The sequence below is a fragment of the Boleophthalmus pectinirostris genome, unplaced genomic scaffold, assembly GCF_026225935.1.
Source record: "Boleophthalmus pectinirostris isolate CB_2022bp ecotype Guang Dong unplaced genomic scaffold, ASM2622593v1 HiC_scaffold_6, whole genome shotgun sequence".
Taxonomy (NCBI): domain Eukaryota; kingdom Metazoa; phylum Chordata; class Actinopteri; order Gobiiformes; family Gobiidae; genus Boleophthalmus; species Boleophthalmus pectinirostris.
Window position 1 is genome coordinate 16,955,561 of NW_026571447.1, and position 20,012 is coordinate 16,975,572.

Genomic DNA, 20,012 nt, shown 5'->3' on the forward strand with positions numbered 1-20,012 from the left:
AACACATTTCCCAGGTAACAGGATACATGTCAAAGACCAGGTAACAAGCCAGTGTTTACCCAACCTAGGAGTAGTTGTAATGACTTCAGATTTAAAAGAAACGTGGAGCTGAATTGTATTTCAATATAAAATGTTCTCTGTAGAGTCTATTACATCCCCATGAAATCTCTGTAGTACAATCTAGGCATAAATTCCAAAGAAAAAAATAAATATGAAATTAATAATTACTGTTTACTTGGAATGAACATCAATATTCTCACTCAATCCAACATAACAAGGACAAAAAATATGTACTCCTTATCTCATATTTATTTTGTATTCTGCAAAAGAACTATCTTTAAGGATGAAGTTTATCTACAAACTTCCATATCTGCTGCTTCCTCATGCCATACATATTCAACAGTGCTACAGGTCAGGATGCTCAGTTTGGACCAGTTTGCAATTTCAAATGCTGAGTTTTGCCGGGTGTAAGAAACACGATGAAAACTATTGTATTTTTAATAGTAGCTGTTTATATAATGGTCTAATATTGGACACACTAGACAAATAGAAAGCACAAGAGAACATTGAGTGGGTGCAGCAAGCTAAACTGTGAGAACTGTTTTGGATGGGCTGTGTGCGTCTGTTCCCAAAAATGTCAGAATTGAAACTGCAAAATCTCCAGAATTCAGAGAGTGAACATCTTCATCAAGCAAGCAAAAAGTCCATCAATTTGGAGTCCTGAGACTGTGTGGAGAAGTGGTATTTTCTTCTTTTGTCTGATAAATGTCAGTCCTGAATTGTCCTACTTTTTTCATGAAGAGTTTCGACGAGCTATTACAGTTCTTTCTAAAGATGGTGGTTTGCAGTCTGTGCTTTTATATTTGAAGACGAGCGCTTTCAGACTTAAAAAATACTAGGGCTCTGTCAAAGCAGAGGGTTCTTCATCGTTTGAGTTTTTCAGATTTGACAAATTTGAAAATGAAAATAGGATACAAAAGTTACTTTGAGTTGGAGTTTTGACAAAGCCTTGGCTATACTTTCTCGATTTGAAAAGTATAAAATCGTACAGTACAAGCTTTGACTTTGCATGTTTAAGCGAGCATTACATTTGAATAGGTTGCTTATAGACACAATTATTCTTTTTTTTTCTGTCCTGGTACTTATGTTGAGTAGCTGATGACTTACCCCAACAAATTAGGGATGCATCGATACGATTCTGGTATCGGATATCTGCGCCTAAATTGAACATTTTGGTGGATAGCTTTCAAATATTGGTTCAGCAAATATCCTATTTTGGTCCAAACATTGGTGTAATAAGCCATTGCCTTTGTGGTCTGGATTTTTACATTATCTGAAGACAATAAGCAATTCTCAGGTCGTTGTACTTACTCACATGCATGTTTCATTTTATGTTGTACTAATCAAACAAAACATGAGCAAGTCTCTAACAAACCTTTCTTCTTTCCAATCCTGACATTTCCATGTGCATGTTATTTGTCCATAATCTGTCACACACTGGAACAAAACACACAGAATTGAGGTTTAGCAACTGTCACAAAGTCTGACAGCAGCCGCACATTAACACCTGAATTTAAACAAAGGTTGGGCCTTTTCTCATTGCTTCTATTGATGTGTTTTAGGATCCACTTGACAAGCCATTAGTCGTCTGTGGCAGTGAAATGAATAGATTTATATAGGCAGAGTAATCATTTTGACAACTACAGAAAGGCAAGACTAAAAGAAAGTGAAAGATAAAGATGTCATTGCTAAACAGAAGCTTAGATTTGACAAAACAAAAACAAAAAAAAGAAAGAAAAAAATTGAAAAAGCAGCAGTTCAAATTACTATTCAAAGCTTACTATACTTACTATATACTATTGGAAAATGCATCCATAGGATGACTGTACCTAGTAGATTTCTAATGAAATAATAATAATAATAATAATAATAATAATAATAATAATAATAATAATAATAGAATTATCACTTCTCATAAGCTCAAAAGACATGTCTGCTTTCTTGTCTCTTACTTGTTTGTATGGACCAGTAAGTGACTTCACTTTTCCATGTTTTTGCCTGTGTTAATTATATCGCTGGGGCATATCTCCTGCTGCAGAGCAACAGATGTTCAAAGGAAATGCTGCGCACAACAAGAGTCCTAATGCACTGAAGCACAAATCTCCAACCACTGGGCTCCCTCCAACCATTAAAGACATAACAGTATGTGTGTGCAATAACTGTGAATGGCAGCGTGACAGAGGGAAGACAAAGAAGGGGAATATGTTGTGAAATATGTCTGTCTGACAGGGCCTGCTGCTGTGGCTGAATTTGAATGAGGCACTACAGCGCTCTTTCTCCCAGGCATCTCCTCTGTCGGCTATTAACATGATGGCTGCAGGCTAAGACTGTGCACTGCTCTGCACAAGCTAAAATAAGATAACTAGACGCAGAGAGGCAGAAATTGGACAGGAACTAGCAGGATTTGGACTGGGCAAGAAATATGCGACATTTCAATAAAAAAAGTCGTATGAGGTTTTAAGAGGAGATTCTTTGAAGGACGCACATCTCACTTGGTATTAGTGTTATCACAAACCCACAGCACAATGTTCACTACATAAAACATCAACCCAATCAACGTTAATCCAATTCAGGTAGTACAGTAAAGGCTCTGACCCTCTAGCCACAAAGCTCTAATAAAATATGAAGTCATGTCTTGCCTTTGGGTTAATTTGATATTTTATTAAAAACCTGACCCTCTACCCGACGGCACACTGTCCCACTCAGGTAAGAAAAAAGCTCAAATTTAATAATTTTTCTCATGTGTCCACATCACAAGTCTATGGCGGCAATGTCAACACTACTCTACTACAAGTTCTAAATAAAGCACCCAATTTGACCCGAGATGATAATAAAAGTAATGCCAGCTATCCCTTTAAGACTTTATTTAGCTAACCATGGCATTTGTACACTATACTGTACCTCCTGATTTCAAATGTCACTGAGCTTGAATGCAAAATCCAGCCAAACGTCACACCAAGCCCTGGGGGAGGCATCACTTAGTTGTACGCAGAGAATAAACAGAAGGATGGACACTAAAAATACACAAGAACACACTGTTTCATTGAGCCTTTTATGGTTCTGTAGACAGTGATAACTCCAGTCCAATGAAATTTTCCATTACATACACATACATTACACAAGCTCTTTGCAAAGAACTAAATGTAATTAATTTAATTATTGCTTGCATGTGTTGTACAACATATCCCTGTCAAAATTAGTTTGAAATTGTCAAAGCAGTATAACATTTAATTATACCATTTGAAATAAATGGGCACCAAGATGACACCATTTTTGCTAAGATGCTATACGCAACATTAAGTCATTCCATTAAGATTTTCAGTAGGCGGGTCGGTAGTAGTACTTTGACTCATCCTAGTCACTAATTAAGTGCAACAAGGAAGATTCTTACAGGTTTAGTGAGAAATAGGCGTAAACAGAGAATGCAGAAAAGCAGAGTACCATATAAAGAGCCCTGTTGCCATGCAGGCTGACCCAGATCCACTGGATTTAGACTCAAGTTTACACTTCAGAAACTTTCAGCTGGTTTTGAAACTTTAAATGTTTAATTAATTTATGCAGTAGAAACTATTTTTAAAAGTAACTTCGTAAAATTTTGAATACCATTTTATAGTTAAGCATTTAAACCTTTTAATAGCAGTAGTCATTAGTCCATCTGGGAAAAAGTTAGTATCAAATATACTTTTGCAATGATTCACCAAAGTGTTTTGGTGTTTTACCAATCAAACCAGGTAGATAGTTTGCTATTCTCATTCATAAGATCCATTTTGAATTAGCATGGCATTTTTACATCAACATTACAGCAACACGCAGTCTCTATACTGCTGTTGTTCCATACGTTATGCTGTGTCATGTTGTGTCACTCACCAGTAGCTTAAGCTATGAAAATAATGCTTTTGCGATTTGCGATGCCCTGGCTCTGTGCTGGGGCTTACTCTCTCTGTGATCTCGTCCTTCATTTACTTGTGGCTTAGCTCGGCAGAAAAGTGGGTTATGTAACTATTTACAATCTGCTCCCCCCGAGACCGGCTGCAGTGTAAATAAACTGGTGCCATAATCGAGGCCAAGAACGCGACCCCAAAGTGACCTGTAGAGAATACACAGCACGCATAGGTTTTTATAGTGAGGGGTACATGCAGAATTACAGCATTGATTGGCCCACAGTGAACCCTATTAGGAACCGGGAGACTGAACAATAAAATTAGCTATTGATATATTTGAAAGCTCTGGCCAAAGCTAGTTGCCGATGCCACAGCAAGGCCACATCAATTCCATTTCATTTTACACTATTATAACTGCTTTAAAGAGAGTGTTCAAAAGGTCCAAGTTGACTATTTATGCTTTGAAATTGTGCTTTTTGGCATCTGTAAGCCTAATGCTCTCTGCACACTGTAAATGGTGGCCATAGTTGACAAAAGAAAATCAATTGTGGCTAAATTACTTGTGGTGCGCACAGTGAAAAGGGTTAGAGGTGACAACGTATTAGTATCAGAAATGGACCACTTCACAGTAAACAACATCAATCATAGTGGAGTCCATCCCAAATGTATCTATGGCACAAAAGGTTTACAGTTAAAGGTCCTATATTAGGCAAAATTGACTCTTGTAAGCTTTAAAATATGTTAGAATGGTGTTACCTCAGCAAAACATAAGCACAGTTATTTCTAGTTTCTTTCATACATGTGTGAGTAATCCTTTATTATTCGTCTGTCTCTTCAAATCTCAAAATGCTCTGCTCTACTTTGTGATTTCATGAAGAGGTAGTTTTCCAGTTAACAGCTACCTTTTACCATTTGCTTAGTAGAAATAGGCAAGTCCAGGACTGACATTATCCAAATGATTTTCATGAAGGTATATGGAGTGTTTACTGTGTCAGAGAAGAACAGCACCTAAATAAGATTTGTGTTTAACACACAAATGTTAAACATGTGTAAATTAAACAAAACAACTCCAGAGATGTTTGCGATGAGAAAACAACATAGGAACACAGGTCAGAAAATAGCATAATATGAACAGTAAGAGTATGAGCGTATCAATGATTTCTTTGTTACAGATATCCAAATATCAGGAAAAAAATAACTATATATTGTTTAAGGTTTGACAACAAGAAGAAACAACCCCACCATTTTTAAAGCCAAATTTAATCAGCATTAGTATACTAGTGAGAGGGACTGAGTAAACATCAAATGTATGATTTAAATACTCCACCATAAGTGAAGCCCACACACTGACTAATGTGTATCAGCTATCTAAAAATGTCCAGTTATGTAATGCATTAAGTTATTAGTGGCAGCATTAAGGTTAAATTCAAATGTGCACAAGCAAATGCAACTTTTCAACTTTTCAAGGAATGCCTGCTCTGAGCTAACAAACAAAACTTTCTCATGCCGTGCCCATATGAAGTTAGTTTGAAAAGGGTGACATTGCAGATGAGGTCTATGAGCCTGGCTGCATTGTGCTGTCAAGATTAAGTGGCGCAGTTGTTGATATGCTGACAGTTTTGCCCACAGCCTCCAGGATTGCTGCGGAGATGTGGGTCGGAGATTGCACACAGGTCCAGACCACACACATACGCTCAAACTCCACGTCACACCTGGCTCTCACTCCAGCAGCATGCGTTACCACAGCAACCCTTGTTCACCGAATCATCCAGCAAAACAAAAAAATAAAAGAAAATCACCTCTGTCAAACCCAGGTCCACGGCAAATGGTAATCCTTCAGCAAGATCTACTCTTAAATTCCTTTTACCTTTTCATAGCGCCAACCTGAAACCAGCCAAGTGTGTAATTGCATTTTACCAACATTTTAAAAAGGATTGCATTTGGAGAATTTGTGGGGTTAAAAAGGATTTACAAATGAAAACAACTGAACTTTCAATAGCAAGGAAACTTTTAAGAAATTGACGATTGTGGCACAGTAAGTTTCAGACAATAGGTCTTTTGCCCTTTTAAAAGGAGTGTTTTGTTTGGAATTCCAAAATTGCAGTTAATTTTGTATCACTTGAAATCCATGGATAGTAGACATTGGAGTCTGTCTTCAAACCAAGTTGGTGATCAGTACATGCATTACAGAAGGACTTTTTGGGAAAAAATAAGATTCCATGAGGTCTTTTAAGGATAAGGTACCTAATGAGCCCAAATATAGAAAGATGTAATATTCTGGAGAAAAAAAGTCTTTTATTTTAATAATCAAGTCTTACTTTGCCAAACACAAACATCTCTTTTCAAGAAAAGTGGATTTTATTTTCCTCACTACATCTATGTGTGCCTCCCAGCGGCACCCTGATGCTTTAATTAGTGAGTGTGGGATTGGTCTCTTGGCGTGTTTTCCCAGGCTGCTCTGTATTCAGGCGTTTTGCTCTGATAAACCAGAGAGCGGACACAAAATGACAGCAGCCACAGGGCCAATAACAAAGGAGAAATGCTCAATCCTCAGTGTGGTACAGCTTCTTTCAGCGTAGGATAACCAAAGCTGAAATCAATGATGGGAAATCAAGTCAGTAGCTTTAAGGATTACAGTCTTCTGGCACTAAAGTTTAAATACAATAAAATGTCAATAAACCAATAATGCTCAAAAGTCAAAAGTATTTAAAATATAAATGTGGTGGGACTTGTTGTTAGAGCTTTGGTTTGATGACTTCATTGAAACACGCTGCAGGATAAACCAGAATTTAAAAAAAGCTTTAAACTCTCAAGGATTGAGAGTGGGACAAGAGGGTTGTGTGGATATTCAACACAGTAACAAAGATAAATTGTCCGTAAATGGATGTGGTCAATAAAATCATCACAAAATGATGATTTAACTTGAGACCTTGAAAGACAATACTTTTCCTGTTTCCCTTGTGATGTTTTAACTCCTCTCTCAGTAGGTGCTTGTGTCCACTCACACCAGATCTGTTGGTAATAATTGCTGTGAGTTGTCATCCTGGCTCCTTATCAGCATGTGGCATTTAAAGCTGTAAATAAAGCTGTGTCACCCGCACTAGCTCGGTGTGCTTTCATCCACGTTGTCATCAAATGGAAAGAGGGGAAGTGTGATATTAGCAGTACTGCCATAGCTCCTCTCTTGTATCTTGACCTTGATGTGAGATGTTTCCACTCAGTGCCCGGGCACTATTAGCTGGAGACTGGCCAGCCACATTTATATATTAAACCAAAAGCGGCATGTGCTTCAATTATTTCATTAACAAAAATAACCTTTTTTCCATCTGAAGATTGTAGAATAATTGTTTTAATGTTCAGTTACTGAATAGTTTCAACATTCAGTAGAGATTGGGCAATCAAATCTGCCACAACTTCAAGATCTAAACAGCCTAAGAAAAGTAACCTCTGGTACTGGGTAACTGGTGGTAATATTAGTACAACTGGTGGTATTTGAAAGGTTTTATATATTGGTCTGAAAAAATGTGTTTCCAATATTCTTTCTACACTGCAAAAGTCTATGTGCTCTAACTCTAAGAAAACTAAAACGAAAAATAATGTATTGCATGTAGACAGTGTGAATCATCATGAACTGTGAAGAGCGAAGTCTTAAAAATAATATATTAGTCGATAACTTTTCTAGATAGTGGGAAATAAAAATCAGCACATGCTTTTAAAATGCTTTAGAATGACAATTAGACAAATAAAAACAAAAACAAAAAACTAAATAAAACAAATAAAGCTTTTTAAACCAATACATAGATTACATACATACATTGGCTTCTGTTTTTCAAGCATTTTAGATTATTATTATTAGTATTAGGTTTGGTGGGTAATTCATTCTTCAGACATTTTAGATTCTACCATGTTGTTTGAGGCTTGGTCTGGCTGCAGTGGTTGGCACTATTGGGTCCGTAAGCGACACATCTGTTTAAATCCACACAGCGTGCAGTCCACTGAAAGCAACTGCTGCTCCCTGGATCTCGTCTCAGCCACGAATTCACATGGAGATAAAACTGCCAGTGCTATCACAGCATCTGGACACCAGTTATGAATCAGCCAGTTATCAAGCAAGCTGATGTTTAACTATCTCCAGACTTTTATGAGCATTTTATTGCTGAATTTGTAATATTTGGAGTAAATAAGAATCTGAACACCTGTCTGGAGATAATGGAATATATGCAAGTTTGTGCAATAGTTTGTGCAATATCACCACTGTTATCCATGTTTCACTGTAGGATTATTTTAGCTGTATATGTCAGTGAGTGAAGTGCTTTTCAGGCCCTATAAGTAATAAAGGTTTGTTTTTTGGAAAAGTTAACAATAGAAAAAACGTTCTCAGACTCTAGGGTCCATTTACTTGCACATTACAATGCTTCAAGATATTTTTCACCCTTTTTCACAGTCAAAGACATAAAGTGAACACCTGTCTTCAACAAAAGAATGACTAGCATTTGTTTGATGTTGAAGAATAGCTGGTTTTACTTTTCTCCCAGCATGACTCCAGCACACCGAAGGAGCAGTCAGTGAACAGCAGCCAGGCAGCAATAGTGATGAGTTGTAATTATTTTTTTCAGTGATCCGTGACAAATGAGGAGAGTGGAAGGGAGACACTTTGCCCAATAGTAGGTTGGGCAGGATGGATTTTTTTTTTTTTTTTTTTCAATATCCGATATTTGTTCTGCTGCCGACAACTGATATTTAGGTTATTGTTGACTATTGTCTGGCAAATGAAGAATAACAGACAATTTAAACAGTTAAACCATAGAACTTAGCACCAAAATTAATCAAAAGCACAAATCTGAAAATGGCAATTGACAAGCATGGAAACAAAAAAGCATCCCTAAAGAACAGACACTGCAGTTATAAGGACTAAAGTTTCCATTCAATCTATCAGGAGGCCTTGAAGTCAACCCAAGTGATCAGGTCTCTGCACCTGTCCCCTCTGTGTCCGGTCCTGTCTATGGACTAATCCCGGCAGATCTGAAGGACAGCTGCCCATGTGCACCCTCAGCACAAAGCGCCTTTACAACTCTTTTTAAACTTACTCTCACTGATACAGCCTGATCACCAGTGCCTATCTCTTGGGGCTCTGTTCACACCTGGCACTAACATGTGTAGTCTTATACGTGAGTGAAATACTACTCCACTCAAGCGCTGTGAGGACATTAGCACGTGTATCGAGTTTGACACAGTTTTAGTCCATCACTTTAATGTTGTTTTACAGAGACAAGGGGTATGGGAATATAACAAATTTGCCTATTATCGAGGCATGTCTAATAAAGTGTACAATGTATGAATTGTATTGAGCTCTATGATGTTCTGTTAGTTAACGCAATATAAAAGTATCTATTCCCAGAGAACACGAAGGTCCCAGGTTTGACTCTTGACTAAGCTGGCACAGGGCTTTCTGTCCCGAGTTTGCCAGTTCTCTCTTTGCTTGGATGACTTTCCTCCGGGCACCCATGTTTCCATCATTACCTCGAATCATGCACAATAGGTAATAGGTAAAACGTGATCCTCACCATTGCTCAATAGCTGAAAATGGATCTCCGGGTGCTGCACTGCTCCTGACAAGGTACCCCAGCAGCACAGAGATGGGTCAAATGCTGTGGACAAATTTCTCTATATCCCTATATCCCAGACCTTAATACCTTCTGGACCTGTCAGTCATCATTATGAAAATATGTACATCAATTCAAATTAATGAAATTGAGAACATACCGTAAATGGATCATCTTGTGTAATTTGACAATCATGCATGTCATATTTTCAAGTCTGAACATCTCTAAGCATATGATACTTTCACTTTCCCTGTTCCCATACACTGAATAATTATGTAAGTTATCATAACCTATGTAAATGATATGCAGCAGGTAGAAATAGATCTCACTGTGGGAATGGTACATGGAGGATGATATGGAAACTGCCATCTCCTGCAGTCATTAGAGACATTGGTGTGTATAGAAATAGAAATGCTACGAGCTGCTCATTCACAGGCTACATTTCTCATGAGACTTACCTTCTACATGCCTCCTCCTCAGTGTCACACAAGAGCACACACCAATGCCTTCCCCTAACAGTTCATACTAGCAGTTTAGAAGTAATAAATAAAGGTGCTACATTTTTATTATTTACAGCCTCGCAATATAAAGCAAGTTTAAAGTTGTCACATTTTTGCAGTATTTAATGATACTTGTCAACCTTGAAGCGATAATAGACTGTATATTTTCAGTTGAACTGACTTGAGTTTTACAATGGCCAGAGTTTGAATTGTTAGTGAAAAACGTAGTGGAAGCTATGTGAAATATCTTACATCTAACTTGCATCATAAACTGTTCCTTTAGAAAGATATTTTTAGATTTCAATTTCGCCTGGATTAAATTTCAGAAGTTACTTGACAGTTCGCTGAGTTTTTTGACAACTTTTACAAAACATTGTTATTACTATTATGTTTTTATACTGCTGAAGAATATGATGGCACAAAGCCTGGACCAAGAAATAGCTCTGAACTAGAAAATCTTTGAAGTTTAGGTTCAAGGCTCTATCATTGCTATTATTTGGGGGAGGTTTACATTCTTAGTGCTTGACTATTTGACAGGAAATAACTAGGACAATTTACAGTATTCGTTAAAGACAGTGACAGGGTATAAACAATGACTTAAATGGTATCTCCAGGGGCATTATATAGTTAAAAAGTTATGACTACACATAGACCTGTCACGATGTTTACTATATCAACTTATAGTTCAATATATGAAAGCTGAAACAATATATATATTTTATTATATTATATTGTACTATATTATTAATCATGTGTACAATTTATTTGCACTGTAGAGGATTTTTTGGTTATTTTTTGGCTATATAATAAGATTTTTAGCTGTAGAAGGTTGAATTAATAACTTCTATGACTCATTACAGATGCAAACTAAGTAATAAGTATTTCTTTCTGCCATTTATTTATTGCAAATCATGTTTGTTTGTTGTTTTTTTTTTACAATATTGCAGATTTAGAATAGTTTTTGAGGTTCAGATCTTCTGTAGGGTTACTGCATCAGTGGCATAGTTTCAATATTACCATTTACCATCTATATTAACTTCAGCAAAAAAATGATACTTCAACATTTGTTATCATGATGGGTCTAACTACACATTTCATCTAATTTTCTATTTTCTATCAGTTAATGCCTTAATAATCAATGAATTACTGAATGATGTGCAAGATATTAGGACAGCTTGTTGCGCAAAAGTCACAGTTAAACTCCAGCATTGGGTCACTGATAAACCTGTTGGTTCACAATTCACATGCTATTCTTCAGAACTCTCAATCAGCCGTGACTCCTCATTATAAAGCCTTTCACACATGTCATGAATAAAGTTCATCTTGTCTTATCTACCTGTCTCAGACAAACTTTCAGGCACGCACTCAGCACATTCTTAGCTGCCCAAAATGATACTCTACTTTTCTTTGAATTTTAACATTTACCAGAGCTGGGAATCACATGTAGTGTATGTATAAGATCTGAGCTGTAGAGGGTTGAATAACTAACTTACATAGCTAATTATTGGTTAATTCTGCTATTTAGTCATTACAGCTCTGGCCTTATCAATGATACTGAATATATTTAAATGGTTTACTGGGATTATCTTCGCATTATTGTTTTTGAGACAGCGCCATAAAGTAGCTTCAATATTATTATTTATTGCAGCATATCTCTGTAGCAATATATCATACTTCAAACTTTGTTATGGTGACACACATAATCTCATGGGCCCTCATGATATGAAAATAAACAAATAGTACTTCTTTGTTTACCTGCACAAAATATTTAACAGCTTCTAAAATTACTCAATCTGAATAGGGCTGCATTGGCCCAGTGGTGGGACCCCCATGAACCAACACTAATCAAAGCTAGTCTAATCTCTGAGTAGTCCTTTGTGCCCAATCGAAACAAAAGACAGGATTAACTGTACCTTCATCCTCTGGCACCACAGTATCCGGTTCTGCAATTAAGAGACAGTTCTCCAAAAGGCCCCAGGGACACTTTGATAAGGCCAAGGACAACTGATAAACAGGTCAAAATGAGTGTGAGTCCAGAGTAAAGTTAAGTTACATATGACAGCCCCTGTAGGGAAATTTGGCCTCTGAATTTGTCCCATTCTTCAGAGCCACTTGGACAACTTGTCAGGAGCAGTGGCCCCTAAAGTTTAAATAAAAACTTGAAAAATAATTCATAAAAGGTGCAATAGGTAATTTTTCTCCAGACAAGCAGGTGATGCCATGATGCCAAGGAACAGGTCACATATGAGGAAAGGAGGCCAGATTCACAGTAATGTTTTTCAAGGTATTTTGGCAACAAACTGCACTCAATTAATTCATGTTTAAACCCATACTGTAGAAGCACTGACATCATGACCTTGATGCTTTAATTTCAATGATATAATAAAAGAAATTTGAACTTTTAACTCAAGTAAGATGGGTGTCTTTTAATTAATCCCACAACAGAATGGAATTAAAATGTCAAACTAAAGTCAAACTATAATACAGCCTCACTCAATAGATATGAATTATTTTATTAGAAGTTCAAAACACATGAAGCATTCAGTAATTTCCGTTGCATCCACATAAGCCTAAATAGCAAACTGCCTTGGACAGTTAGCAAACATGCAGATGGCTAAAGTAGCACTCAAGAGCCCCACATCATTCCTCTCACTTTCAGAAAAACATACAGCGCTAATGGCTCTGACCACCTCGCCACATGCCACTAACTACCGCCTCCCTCTCCGAATGAAGGGGACTGCCTCAGAAGTGCTCTCATGTAACAGGCGTGTGGTCAGTGGAGTGTCCCAGACTAGGGCCAAAAGTGCTACCTCTGCCACTACTACTACGACATGAGCTAAGTTTATCACAGTAATAGAAAGGATACCAGCAATAACAACTATTCAGTCAGATATGGCCAAGTGAAGAGTGGGCACAGGGCTTAGGCAGATAACTGCACCACCACTTCAGAGGTTAGTGTGAATGTCAGTGCTAAGGTAGGAAAAAATATCAACCTTCAAATTTCTTTTGCAAATGAAAGAATAAAAGTAAGTAAGTTAATAAGTGTCTATTACTCAAATCAAGTGCACCAGCAGCTATCCTTAAATCAGATCCTGAAGCTAATACATATTTGAACAAATAAAAATACATAAAAAAACAGATGTATAAAATATCTATGTCGCGCACTAAAGTTTATAAGCAAAGTTACACAATCGTCTAAGTGTCTCCTCAGGAAACACTAAGGAACATGGCTTAATAAATAACTGAATGTGATGTGAATAACTTCAATAGAGTAAAAGGAAAATATACAGATATAAACTCAAAAACAAACAATTCTTCAAAGCAATAAGAGAATGGACGCCTTGAATACGTAAACACATATTCTACTTCAAAGTTTGCAAGAAAATTGATTAGCTGTATTAAACTAGCAGTAAAACAACACACTAATGTGAAAGTAGTACTTGAAAGTGCAGACCACAAAAGCCCTGGAGAGGAGCAGTTCTCTGAAGAGCTCCCAGTGTGACATCCTGTCTGGGGAGTTTACAGACCTGAGGCCAAAAGCAACAACTGGAAGACTGATGTTGGCTGGTCTTACATTCATCGCGTTATTGTTATTACATTATAATTTAATACTTGTTTTTTTTTGTTTTGTTTTTTATAAAATGGTTAAGGTGTTTTGGGGTCAAGTACAATTTTTGCGCATTGGATGAGTTTATAGTGCAAGTATGGTAAAGGTATCGACTGTGCTATTGGGGTTGGGCCAAAAATCAATTACATCAATTAAGCAAATTCTCAAGTTCAAATCAATTTGTTTGGAAGAAAATCTATTCTTATTTTTTCCACATTCATGCTTAAAATTGCACTGAAAGTGTGAGAAAGGCTGTTCACTTCAGTCACAGGGACTAAAGTTTAGCATAGGGCCATGTAGAGCTGATGATTTGAAATCAGTGTTGGGATGAGCATGTTAGATGGCATGTTAGGGGTGCATGTTTGATGTAATAATTTGCTTTATCTCATTAAAAGATTTCCCCTATGGCCAATGGGTTAAATACGATCACTGAATAAAATCTTTTCAGTTTTGACAATACAGTGAATGTAGAATTATAATTAGTCACTCGGGTATTTGAGTGTCAAACCAAACTTACTTAAGGTGGCCAAAATTAGATGTTATTGGGTGTTCTTACATTGTTGGCCATTATTACATTTTCAGTTGCTACATGCCCCTTTGGAAATATGAGTTTGATGGTAACAACTTGAAACTTCATCTCCATTTCACTACCTGCAATAGTTCTACTACTAGCTGCAATGAGTCACCTAGACTATTGGACAAGTTACAAAAACAGAACTTCTAAATGCTGCATTGACAATTCTCAACTTCTAAAGTGATCTGATGAGCCTGGTTGTTGTACTCCAACACTGTTTTGATAGAATTCATCAAAATCATTATGCAGGTCATTATAGTACATTTGTCTGATGAATGGAGCATACCCTCACCCAAAAGGAACATTATAATTGCAAAAGGAGTTTCTCTAATAATTATCTAAAGTGTTCTGGACGCATTTGAGTGAATGACTCCATTACACTGTATTTGTGGTGTTCCCAGCTCTTTGGCTCTGCTGACTGTGATGCCGCTGACTCATGTAATGGCCTCTCTCTGGAAAACATCAACAACAACTACTACTGCTGCTGCTGCTTCTGCTGCTGGGGACAAATCAACAGCTGCGGTGCCACTCTTCTCCCTTTAATGTTCACTGCACTGACACAAAACAAGTTTGACTGTGTGAAGTTCGAAGACAAAAGATAACAGGACAGCTTCCTCACACCTCCAAGACATGAAAGTAATAAAAAAAAGAAAAAGAAACAATGATTTTGGACCATGCATATTTGTGCTGCCATAATGGTTAGCTTTCCTACACCTAATCCACAGTGAGCATTATGTCACTGCCCGTCATTAGCAACTAAGCATTTAGTGGCAGAATTAGTCATCATTATGAAATGCTGAAATATTGTGGTATTAATTTGTGGTAAAAGCTGCCATCCTCTATATCTATACATATAGAAGTTACATTTATAAAGCAACATTTTACTGTAGATGCACTAATACAGATACTGGTATCTGATATACAGAAAATTTTGCTGGTCCCATGATATCATTTCTGCCTGTATTCTGGTTGGGCCTTTAATTTGAAGTAACTAGACTATTCACTGGCTGATGTAAGCCTAGGACATCTCATAATGAATAATGTTATTTATAATGCAAGTAGCTACTGAACAGCTTAATATGAATAAAAATTACATCACACAATTGGATCCATTTTGTAGTATGCTAAATGTTGTCTAGGGAAAAAAAAGACCATTCTTGGTCCCTAAACTGGTATCAGTTAATAACGGGTACTGACAGATGCTTAAAGCCAAGGTATTTATATCAGTATATGAGCTGAAAAAGCTTGATCAGTGCAATCCTACATTTTAGTGGCTAAGTATTAGACTACAACTTTTTCCTATTCTGGATTGCATTGCATTTTGGACCTTACTGTGATCTTGCATCTCAACAAACTTGATCCTGATTTGGCCTGGAGGAGGGCTGCCACCTGCTTGTACCACCTGATGGGGCAGCTATAATATCAACAGCACTGGGACACAGCCCGTCACTCTGTACTTTGTCAACTTCACACAAAATCAATGGGACAGTTCATTTAGAGCTATGGGACACCCCTGGGAGCCCATGAGGGAGAGTTGTAACAGCACTCACCTCACTCTAAAGGCCCAAAGACAGCTTGTCAAAACAGCAAAGGAACAGTGAAGAAAGATGTAGTTACTGAAGTGGAAGAGGCTTTTGAGAAGATCTGAAAACATGCACACTTCACCTCAGCATCAGAATAACAAATATCACAATCCTGATCCTTATCTCTCAATGCTACTGCCAAATATAAGAAGTCAGTGGTAGTAGTCCAGTCAGTCACAACAGTGAAGTCATAACAACGTAACAGTTAATGAACAGTATCACTCTTTGCATGAACCATTCCTCATGATGCAGCATGCCAGTTTTCTCCATTAACCAAATCATAGCCTCAAGCAAGGTACTCCAAAACCAGACAAAGGTACCATCAGGCCATGGCTTCTGTACTGCAACTGAAGGACGGGTCAAATGCGGAAAGAAAATCATATTACAAGAACAATAAAGTCAACCTCTACCTAAAAAGTCTCTGCCCATTATTCCTACGAATCACAGTTTACAACAACTGATAAGCAACCTTTGTGCTATATTTGATGAGTAATAAGACCAGTCTAAGTTTCTAAATGGTGGGCGGTACCAGATTTTCTTATATGTATTTGAGCAAATACACATATACACATATATTGTACAAGTACTTTCTTGTGGTAAACATAGGACAGCTGTGTTCTGTCTGCATCTAATTATGAAGTGTCCAATAATCAGTAAGTGCGCTGTAAGCATGCTATTAGTTGCTTGTTAACGTTCTTCTAAACTCATCAAAAGTAATAATTAGGATGATCTAAATATATAAAGGTAACTGAGGAATAACTTTGGACCACTGCAAACCATTTCAAATGAAATAGTTCTGTTTTTCACATTTTTAAGACAATAAAAATCCGGCAGAGCGTCTTCAAATATACATAGAGACAATAACAGTAGTTAATGGAGTTACATAAGATTTTCCTGTAAGGCAATGATTGTAATGTTGTGTCAAAATGTAAATGAGTACTACACCCTTTCTGCATGCCAACAGTTAATGTATATGCAAACACAGTAAGACATAATGAGAAACTTGATAGGGCTGATTAAGAAGCGAATGTTTCAACTCTGTGGTTAGCTATGACTCAGCTATTAGAAGTAAAGTCAATAGTGCAAATGAATGCCACTTTGGCTGGTGGAGAATGAAGAGAATTTATGTATGCAATTGTTCCTGCCATTGGAAACTAAAATCTATTCAAAATTCAGTAGACCGTGGGTGTGACGTTTTTACCAAGTACAAAGTCTTCAAGATGCAGACCGCAAATAAAAATGCAATCAATTTTTCTCAAAACCATTTCATTAACAGAAAGCAGCAGGACACGCCACCCCAGTTGTCATGTTTAAACTTGAACGCTATCCTGATTTGCATTTTAAGTATCAAACAAAGTGAAGAAACACACAAATCTTAAATATTTACATACCTACTGCTGGTGCATCATACTCATCTCCAAGCAGTATCTCTGGCGCTGAATAAGCCAATGATCCACAGCTAGTCGTCAACTTTTTCCCAGGCTGAAACTTGTTACTAAATCCAAAGTCAGTGAGCTTTACCAATCCTTGCTTTTCAAAGAAGACTACATTTTCTGGTTTGAGGTCTCTATGCACCACATGTAGCCGGTGACAATAAGATATCGCATGAACTATTTGGGCAAAGTATTTTTTTGCCAGTTCTTCCGTGAGACCTTCTTCGTGTTTCATGATGTAGTCAAACATATCTCCTCCATCTCCAAGCTCCAAGATGAGGTAAAGCTTAGTCTGGGTGTCTATGACTTCATAAAGACGGACAATATTGGGGTGTTGGACTAGCTTCATACATCTCACCTCCTGGAAGAGATGACCTGTGGCCACTGTGTCCAATTTAGTCTTATCAATCACCTTCACTGCTACCTTCTCCCCGGTGAATACATGGCGGGCTAGTTTCACCACAGCAAAGTGGCCCCTTCCAAGCGTCTTGTCGAGATCATAGAGCCCAGCGATCTTGCCATCATAGCCCCGCTTGAAGCCTGCCATGGCTGGGGAAGGGGATGGGGAGAAAGGAGCCCCTGCGGAAGACAGGGGCGTGCTGGTTGGGTCTTGGGGATCCAGCTTATTGGAGTTCATCGTAAGCAGAAGGAGCAACCCATGGCCACAGCTTCCTGAAAATTAATGAAGAAATGTGGTTTAAGTTTTGCTGATTGTTTTGGCTATCATCAAGATTGGCTAAAACTGTTATTATGATTGGCCAAAATGTACATATAAAACTCATGTATAAATTAAACACTATCGTTATATCTTCTACTGCCTCACAAACTTGCTTCATGTCCTCCTTCACTACACTTAAATACCCCCTTGCCCTCTGTGCCAATACCACCTGACTGTGTGTCCAAACCATCTGGTCTATTCATTTCAACACAAGATCCCCACTCATGCATAATCTATTATCACTGTCCCAACCACTACTACCAATATACTACTTAACAAATAATTACACAATTGTAAAAAGAAAAACTGCTTTCTGAACTGCTAACCTTTTATACCTTTTCTATGTTGCTGTTGCCGAACTTTGCATTTCGTTCAGGATCAATAAAGTATGTATCAATCTATCTAAATAATGTTTTTTTTTTTTTTTTTACAATTGTGTAGTACATGGAGCTCTACTTCGAATGAACAACAATAACATAATCCCTGCCTGAACACTACCGTAACGCTTACTTTTTCACAGTCGGTTTGGAACTAGATCTTGTGGAAAATGTATGATATAGAGACCACCAAGTTAATTTTGATTAGTGTTATGCCTAATTTCATTCATAAACTCCTAATAATCCGTTATTCCAGGCCACTGAAAACTCACTAAAGCAGGGGGCGGTGGGCTTGTTTTGACAGGATACAGCCGCACTTCTGTTAACGCCTATGCATCAGTTTTACGACACTCTTAACACAATCTACCGAGCCAAAACACACTAAAACAATAGCCTTATATTTACAAGTTGGTGCTTATACCCAGACGCAAGGGAGTTGAGTGACCAGCCCATAAGTAAGCAACATACGGCCAGTCGCATAACATTAGCTTGCCGTTGCCAGGATGTAGCCCCTCGTTGTTCATTGATTAACATTAGCTTTATGCCAGATGGACTTATTTCTTTTTAAAGAAATCAAACAACCACATCTACTTTCATCTGAATTAAATTGCACTCGACTGGAATAATTTGGCTGATGCGAGTTTGCAGATGTTGTATAAAAACCTCAGTTAGCAGGAGTTAGCAGTTAGCATGTAGCGGGCTAAAGTTACTACGGCTTGCTAAGCTCACCTCTCCAGCCGCACTTCGGTAAACATTCAGCCCGGAGTGCGCCGTCCACCGGGTACTTTAGGTCGTCTGGTAGCGATCCTTTTGGTCTAGAGGTAAATCCTTATAAAAGGGAGTGTGGTGAGGTCTTGTTGGAGTGATCGGAGCACTCAGTAGGTGCCTATGCCCATGGCTCATCCGTAAAACGAGGCATTGCATCGTTGGCAGCGGCAGAACCTAATCGGAATTGTTGTATCCTCCTCCCAGCCCCAGCCCCAGAGAACAGTGCCGCATCAGGGACCAGCCAACCAAACGGAATTTCCTCTACACACGACAATGACCACCGGCAGGTGGAGCGACGAAAACATAATCAAAGGTTTCTACGAATCATAACTTATGCTTCGTATGAATAAAGCTCTGTTTCTGAAAAGTGTTTACTCATAGATTGGAAGGGTCCTTGGGGATATTTGAACACTCTTAGGGGGAAATGGATTGAAATAATAAATTAATGTGTGTTGCTGAAATCATTTTCATCAAACACTCTTTACTACAAAATAGTTAAGCAAAAATAAGCAATTGTGAAACACATCATTTATCTTAAATTTGTCTTTTAGGATTTGGCCTATAATGATACGTTTACTGTAATAAAATACTTTAAATGTGGATTATATTGAGACTGGAAGTTTATCCCCTGGCGGGAATAATCAGATGTATACAGCCCAAGGGCCATGAAGTATAACTTGCATGAACAAGTGCAAAGAGGTAACACATTTTCTCTCTTGTGACTTCGGCTCTGGGGCTGGACATAGGTATTTTAGGTTTAAAACATACATGAAAATAATAATAATAGGAATACATTACAAGCTTAATAACATCCTAATATCGGATATGCATGTTTATTCACCTGTCCTCTGTACTTATTAATAACTCATTGCCTCTATGCATTTATCTATCAGTTCTCCAATACTAGC

General features: G+C 37.7%; 1 protein-coding gene across 1 annotated transcript in view; it reads right to left on the minus strand.

Moving 5' to 3' along the window:
* snrka (SNF related kinase a) overlaps positions 1-19,345 on the minus strand; it is a 46,114-nt gene extending 26,769 nt beyond the window's left edge. The window contains exons 1-2 of the mRNA XM_020937449.2: positions 19,066-19,345; positions 17,200-17,913 (exon numbers count right to left, since the gene is read on the minus strand). Coding sequence (XP_020793108.1) covers positions 17,200-17,878 — 679 coding nt within the window. The 5' untranslated portion in view covers positions 17,879-17,913; positions 19,066-19,345. The remainder of the gene's footprint in view (positions 1-17,199; positions 17,914-19,065) is intronic.
* Between the last annotated feature and the right edge of the window lie 667 nt (positions 19,346-20,012).